The sequence below is a fragment of the Macrosteles quadrilineatus genome, unplaced genomic scaffold, assembly GCF_028750875.1.
Source record: "Macrosteles quadrilineatus isolate MER2022 unplaced genomic scaffold, UCM_ALF_1.0 Scaffold_9__3_contigs__length_116548681, whole genome shotgun sequence".
Taxonomy (NCBI): Eukaryota; Metazoa; Arthropoda; class Insecta; order Hemiptera; family Cicadellidae; genus Macrosteles; species Macrosteles quadrilineatus.
Genome location: NW_026542602.1, coordinates 47,387,956 through 47,394,921, shown reverse-complemented (window position 1 = coordinate 47,394,921; position 6,966 = coordinate 47,387,956). Strand labels below are relative to the sequence as shown.

At 35.4% G+C, this 6,966-nt stretch overlaps 1 protein-coding gene across 1 annotated transcript; it reads left to right on the top strand.

The window, feature by feature from the left end:
- The first annotated feature begins 1,334 nt into the window (after positions 1–1,334).
- LOC129003833 (YEATS domain-containing protein 4) lies at positions 1,335–6,539 on the top strand. The gene is made up of 4 exons (XM_054432157.1): positions 1,335–1,517; positions 3,552–3,833; positions 4,723–4,903; positions 6,334–6,539. The coding sequence occupies exons 1-4, from the start codon at positions 1,458–1,460 to the stop codon at positions 6,495–6,497; spliced, it is 687 nt and encodes a 228-aa protein (XP_054288132.1). The 5' UTR covers positions 1,335–1,457; the 3' UTR covers positions 6,498–6,539.
- The last annotated feature ends 427 nt before the right edge of the window (positions 6,540–6,966 follow it).

Genomic DNA, 6,966 nt, shown 5'->3' with positions numbered 1-6,966 from the left:
TTCACTATCATTATTCATCACTTTGGAACACATCCTTCCAAATTACGATCTGTAATGGTACACTTATGGTTCCAATGTAAAAGGTGACGCAAGTGCTCGAGTGCACAGTTTTGAAATATGGGGATTATTTTGTCTCCAAATAGGGGAGGGCACTCAACGGTGTTCCAGGACGAGATCACTGTGATTATGCGAATGAGATGTACTAGAGAGAACCGGAGGTAGGGCTTCAGGAGCATAAACATCTCCATTCAAATTCAGGCAGGCTTTATTGAAGGCAGTGAACCTCAAGAGGCCATCCAAGATAGTCTGGATAACTGCCTGGAAATTGCCTTGATGAAATCTATTACAATTTTTGAAAACAATCAAACGATGAATAAATTAACTGTTGCCTATTGTCATTTGCGAGCCGACTGCTGTGAGGACTATCCAAAGACAAATACCTTCGCCGCAACAAACTTGCAGACTAAGCGAATTTCCATTTACCTGGCTGGATTTCTATTAAACATTCCCCAAAAATTGTCAGATTTATTCCCTATTTAATTAACATTCAGTGAGTACTTATTATAGGTTTGCTGCTAGGGAAGGTATTAAGATGTGTTTTTATTGCAATGTCGATAGCTTAAGTATTAAATAAACAAAATTTCCAAATTTGGTTTAAATATATATCCATAAACAAGCAAACTACAACAGTTTATTTATTCTCTATAAGAATAAAACATGGGAATTTTTAAAATTATCTCCGTAACCGTTGGGTATACAACAACGCTTTAGTGAAAACTTATTTTTCTTCTTTTAAGCTCTAAAAAAATGGTTTGGAGAGAAATTATAAAATTTTCTGTTTTTAGGGTCAAAATTGGGAAAAATCAATTTTTACCCCATAAACCCCCGTCCCCATAGTCCGATTGTGCTGGTTCGCAAACTTGTTGGAACAAAAGTAGGTTAACACGTTTGTACCCTACCAAATTTCATCAAAATCGAATTATTTTTCCATTTTTGCTTGAGTTATCACGGACACATGTGTCTATATATGAATTTGAACGGATGGTGTATTTGGCCTCTGGAGTCCTCAAAACGAAAAAGTAAATCAATCCCAGGTCTAGGTCTTACCATGAGACCTGTGATAATTGTCTATTCCTTAAAACGGGAAATTCGCCACATTCGCTAAGTAAGAGTGGAGTGGACCAGAACGATAATGTGGTTGCATGGTTGTTTTGTTGCCAGGCTATCTTCATACAGTACGAGGAAGAAAACAATAACAAAGCTGTTTTTTGTGTGTTAGTGTTACTGTTTTGTTTTGTTGTTTGTTGTGGTCGTGGTCTGCTCCTGCTCACTCACTGCTGTCTGTTATTGTTGATATTCATTCAATATTCTCTTTGATATAAAGTCCAGAAATGTTGTCATATTAAATTCAAATAACTGTTTCTTATACTGTAATAGTGCCTGTTACATCCTAAGAAATGGCACTTGTAATGGCTGTACCGCCTGAGTTTGGACCTGATTCTGGAGGGAGATTAAAAGTGAGTTCGTAGGCCTAACTTTTGTATACTGTATTGTGTTGTGCTATGTCACTTTTGTAAAATATCCTTCGTCCCTAATACCGGTTTTCTGATGACTTCGTTTTAAGGGCTGCACTTTACTTGACGTCCTACACTCATTCGAATGAAAATATCGATCGATATATCGATTAATCGATTGCTTCATTCGATATATCGTTTGGTTAGTTAGGTAAGGTTAACCTAACATAACTAACCAAACGATATATCGAATGAAAATATCGAATCGAAAAAAACAATCGAATGAGTGTAGGACGTCAAGTAAAGTGCAGCCGTTTTAAGTTTTTATTCGGGATTTGCCTATTTGGGATGCTGTAGATTTGTGTACAGTACTTGATGGTTTGGACCAATGGACCGGTGTTCTGATGTCTGACTAGGCCTAGGGTAACATATTTTTTTGCCAAGGACCAGTCCTGTTTTAAATAATGACCCAGACTAAATACAGAAATCTCATTTGGGTTACAGTTTCTTAACTGGGCTACGCTAATATCGATTGAAACTATCGATTCGAAACCTTCATGCGATTTTTTCACCATCAGCAAGTTTGGTTGGTTAGGTTAGGTTATGAGAGTTTTATTTCATAATAGATATATTGGCTGCACTTTACTTTAGGTCCTACACTCATTCAAAGGAAAATTAGCCTATCGATTATTCAATTGTTTCAATGGATATATCGTTTGGTTAGTTAGGTTAGGTTAACTTTACCTAACTAATCAAACGATATAAATTATCGAATATTTGATATATCGATCGATATTTTCATTCGAATGAGTGTAGGACCTAAAGTAAAGTGCAGCCGATATATATTTAAAAACCGATTATATTTAAACTGCATATTACTGTACCCTTATGTTCTTTGACGTTGTCTATAGCAATGTAATGTTGACAAATGACATTAAATGGATTCTGATTCTGAAAAATATCAATTATTAATCAATATTTTCAATTTGATAGTTTCAATCAATATTAGCATAGCCCAGTTAAGAAACTGTACCCCTCATTGGGTCCGTAGGCCTAATATAGAAATTTACCCAGGTTAGATAGCCTACAAACTTTTCACTCTCCAAACTAACGTATTTGTTGCCTGGGCTTAGCTTAAAAATTGTTAAAAAAACCTGGAAATTGTTTAAATACTTTCAACTGAAATGGCGACCATTCGAAGGTAGGTACTTATTTTAAGCCATGTATGGAATGGAGATGAGTGTAGGATAAGTGAGGCGCGATCTTATAGTCTTGTTACTGACTAAGTTAAGGCCAACATACTTTCAAAAAATATCAGTGGTTAGTTAACTACCGGTAACTAATGTTTCAGGCCCACTTATTAAATTTTGGAGCAAGCATTACTAAGCTATACCATACATACAAACCCTTCTCTTATCTGAAATATGCAATATGTAGGGGCCTATTTTAGGTGAAATTTACTTCTGGGCGTACATAGGCCTACTCATGTAATGCATGAGTATACAACTTGCACAAGTGTACAACTTTGATATCCGACACCATCGTAATATGGAAAATAAAAGTATCAATTCGCTCAATAACCAAACTTTCTATACCTGTTTTAAGTTATAGGGTTTAACAATTGATATTACAATGGATTCATATCTCAATGTTTCATCTTATTAATCATTAGTTTAGGCTACTCAGAAATAACTTATGACTTTTTAATGGAATAAACTTATCCATCTGTTTCTTGGGTGATATGCCTGTCAGATGCATCCAGCAACTTAAAATAAATATTTATTGAAATAAAATAAAGTTCATAGTACTGTAACGAAAATACACTCCTGATAAAATATTGGCTAAACCAAATCTTAAATCAAGAATCTCTTAAAATGTAAGTCATACTTTCTTCAACGCCTCTTAAGTGTAGTCCTTCATGGTTTGCTAGGGAAGATGTTAGGTTTTAATAAGCAAATCACTAGTGTTCATTGCAATATCCTAAATATTTTGTTCCACAGCTATCTTAAATGAATTTTCTACTGATTTTGATTTCAGGGGGTTACCATCGTAAAACCCATTGTGTATGGAAATTTTGCTAGATATTTTGGCGAGAAAAGGAAAGAAGACGGCCACACTCACCAATGGACAGTCTATGTCAAACCATACCACAATGAGGACATGTCAACGTATGTGAAGAAAGTTCACTTTAAACTCCATGAGAGCTATGCCAATCCAAATCGAGTGGTCACCAAACCTCCGTACGAAGTCACCGAGACCGGATGGGGAGAGTTTGAGATAGTAATTAAAATTTACTTCCATGACCCAAATGAGCGGCCGGTGAGATAATCTTGACTAATGTTACTTTATAAATTAGGTTAACTCATCAGATAGGCCTAAAACTTTGTAAAATCCCTGGACACCAACTAAAATACTGTTATAGTAAAGATGCATTCCTGATTAGCCTATTCGAATGGCTTAGTTGTTATTTTGGCTTTTGACATATTTTTTTCAGTTTTACTATATTGTCTGCTGTCACATAAATTATACTTCCCATCACCATTATAAACTGAAGGCAATTTTGGTGTGGTCCATCTTATTGCTGTGCTTGTTTTTGCTGAGCAATTATCATGAGCCCAATCTTAAATTAATGTGTTTTGACAGTTTAACCACTAGAGAGTTTATTTCCTTTTCAGTCTTACTTGATGACTTTTGGGTTTTGCCCCTCTGATTTGTCAACTATTTTGTGTTCTAGGTTTTAAAGCACAGCACCTCAGTTGTGGTGACCCAGGTTGAAATCCCATAAATCACCAATAAAAGATCTCACATGCAAGGAGAACTCCAACTATATTGGACAACATTTCCCGCTTAACTTAAAGCTCTTTAATAGTAGTTGTATTTTGTCTTCCCTCCCAGAGCTTGCCAGGGTCTTGGTAGCCATGTGGACACATTCCTGTGATAATAATTCGAACCTGAGTTATGAGTTGTCAGAAAAGTTGTTCTAGTCTGATATCTGTGCGTATAATGTTACTGTTAGGAACCTGCAAGTGTGTGAGGGTGGTGTTCGCTTAGGAAAGAGACAAATTAAAAGTATTGTAAGTTCTATTCCACTAGCCCACCAATCTTAATCCTTTCCCTATATATATGGTAAATTGAAAATGACCAACAATTACATAACCTTCTCCCCATTGCGTCTCCCCTCATACTATTCTAGAGTTGTTTTTCTCAGGTGACGCTGTACCACATACTGAAGCTGTTTCAGTCGGCCGCAGACGTGAGTCTCGGCCACAAGACACTTGTGTCAGAGTTCTACGAGGAGATGGTGTTCCAGGACCCAACAGCCTACATGCAACATCTCCTCACATCTACTCGTCAAGTGTCCGTCGGCGCATGGAAACATGAAACTGACTGTAAGCGCTAACATTCCAATTACTCTCTCAAGAAGCCTTGAGACTTTGAGATTTAATATTAGGGCCTATTTACTGACATAGGCCTTATGGTGTCAAATTCATGCTGTAGGCGACATGTTTCAAGGACCTAATAGTTAATTATCATTATTGTGAAGAACTTATAAAATGGCACACTTTCAATGTTTCTAAAGATTAAGATCGTACACTACGGAAAACACAAATAACAGGAAATAACTTAATTTAAATCAATATCGTGGTTGTACCCGTCACATATCCCCATACTGGACCAGTCAAAAGTTGTTGGCCTGTTGTGTTATTTGTTTGTTTGACAGTATAGTCTTGACGATAATAATTTAACAACGTGCTGTTTTTAAATGGTCTGCACTTCTGCTGATGATGAACTCAAGCCTATATCTTCATGTTCAGCATGATAAATAATAATATATTTTAACCCTGAAGCTTGTCTAAGTAATCATCAAACTGAACAATTGCATTTCAATTTAGTTCTTGGTTACTTCACAAATCCTAATGGGAGTTTAAATAGGCTACAGCCAGTGACATATACTTCAGTACCCAGCAACTGTTCAATTGCCTTGAAAAGTGTTTGGTTAGCTCATTAGTGATGTTTTGTCGCAACTGTTTCAATGTTGTCTAAAGTAGACCTATTTTCAATGTCTTAAGGTTTGTATAATACCCCTACAATAATATATTAATTTAATTCAATTTAAAAACATAAGATTACCACAGTCTAAGTCTACTATATAATACTGATTGATTTACCACAAACGGATATAAAAATCACCAATAAGAACTTGATCCTGGAGACATGTGCTTATATAACAAGATATAACAGGAAATTTTACCACATGTGCGATTCACTGAAAACTTACAACTATTACAATAAATAACATAAATTACTTACAAATTTGGACGTCCGACACTAAAGACACACAGGGATAGGAAGGGAAAACGAAATTAGGCGAGCTTTTCCCCACAAACGCGATTGAACTGATTTGGTTGACGAAACGTGAAATTTTCAATGGCAATTTGTGCTAGCCGGCAAAGTTAATTTACAACACTTGTTTTCAAACTGATTTTATTTCCACTTCGCGCTGCAATTATATCCCTACGGGATATAGGCTTAACGATTTTAATGAAAATATGAATTGACCGACTAACACCGCAAATGAATTTAATTTGCACTAAACGAACTTTTTTGCTCACCTAATCACGGGGAAGGCGGGGAACGAACAGGTAGACGAAGACCGATCCCTGGCTGGCTAATTTCATCCCCACTCCTCGTAGTGCACTGTGGGTAACGTCGTCTATTGTTTAATCAGCTGACTGGTTCTTCGCGTCCACTCATATTAATTTGTTGTGTATTTCAACAAAATCAGTACATTTTCAAAGAAAAACAATTTTTGTTTTAGTTGAAGAGAAAAAGGATGTTACTCTGGCCAACATAATTGCAGCTCAAAATAAAATTCGGCCAGAAATTACAGAACTTAAAGACAAGCTGAAGTTAGCAGAAGAAACTATCTCCAAGTTCAAAGCTGAAATTGCAGCATCTTCTACAAATACACCTGTAAGCTAATTTAATTAAAATTTTATCAATAAAAAGACTATTATCATCCAAGTTTCCTATATTGTTAACCATAGTCTTCATGGTAAAACCTTGGTCTAGAAAAATAATTCTGACTAGTGTACAAGTTGTTCAAAATTGAGTAATTGCAAAGAAGTTAAATAGTTATTGAAAAACAAATAACTTAATTAAAAAGGAATAAAAATCATAATTTCCGATAAGAAATACCGTACAATATAAATTGTCCAGGCTTCTCGATTTTTTACATTGTAATATGTACGAATGTAAATTAAAATAGTAAATATTTAATTTCAACAAAATCAGTAAATGTACCCAATGCGTTTCATTGAATTGAAAAATAAATAACAGCATTTAAATTATACAGCTGATCCAAATGTAAACAATTATATTCTCCATAAGGATAACATGGGAACTTTAAAAGCCATTGAGGCAGAGACCAAGGGACTTTTTCAGAAATGTA

Excerpts from the sequence above, each read along its gene's own strand:
- LOC129003833 (XM_054432157.1), top strand. The coding sequence starts at position 1,458 with ATGGCACTTGTAATGGCTGTACCGCCTGAGTTTGGACCTGATTCTGGA. Across the intron at positions 1,518-3,551 it reads ATTCTGGAGGGAGATTAAAA|GGGGTTACCATCGTAAAACC; the intron begins GTGAGTTCGTAG and ends TTTTGATTTCAG. Across the intron at positions 4,904-6,333 it reads ATGGAAACATGAAACTGACT|TTGAAGAGAAAAAGGATGTT; the intron begins GTAAGCGCTAAC and ends TTTTTGTTTTAG.